Here is a 378-nt window from a genome sequence, read left to right as displayed (position 1 = left end):
CAGCAGCAGCAGCAGCAACAGCAGCAGCAGCAGCAACAGCAGCAGCAGCAGCAGCAGCAGCAGCAGCATACTTTGTCTAGAGCAACACGCAGCAGAAAGTCCTCATCGTCGCAGCTGCAGTGCATCGTCAGCAGACACAAATTTAGGGGGACGGGCGGGTACACCCCAGGCGAGGAGGGCCAGGGGGGGTCCCACTCCTCTTCACTTTCTCCTGCTGCTGCTGCTGCTGCTGCTGCTGCTGCTGCTGCTGCTGCTGGTGCTGCTGCTGCTGCTGCTGCTGCTGATGCTGATGGGGATGATGGTGATGAGGAGGATGACGCTACGGAGGTGCCGTTAGAACGCTCGTCAGCTGCTGCAGCAAATTTTCCACTGGGAGGA

The 378-nt window shown here is 60.1% G+C and overlaps 1 protein-coding gene across 1 annotated transcript in view; it reads right to left on the bottom strand.

Annotated features, from left to right (window-relative positions):
* The window catches only part of EMH_0001460 (AT hook motif-containing protein, putative), a gene marked incomplete at both ends in the record, with an annotated part of 5387 nt that overhangs the window by 3784 nt on the left and 1225 nt on the right, over positions 1-378 (bottom strand). The window contains one exon of the mRNA XM_013495588.1: positions 196-378. Coding sequence (XP_013351042.1) covers positions 196-378 — 183 coding nt within the window. The remainder of the gene's footprint in view (positions 1-195) is intronic.

This window comes from Eimeria mitis, genomic scaffold (genome assembly GCF_000499745.2).
Source record: "Eimeria mitis Houghton genomic scaffold, Emh_scaff165, whole genome shotgun sequence".
Taxonomy (NCBI): Eukaryota; Apicomplexa; class Conoidasida; order Eucoccidiorida; family Eimeriidae; genus Eimeria; species Eimeria mitis.
The sequence above is the reverse complement of the archived record's forward strand: the minus strand, read 5'-3'. Positions and strand labels throughout refer to the sequence as shown.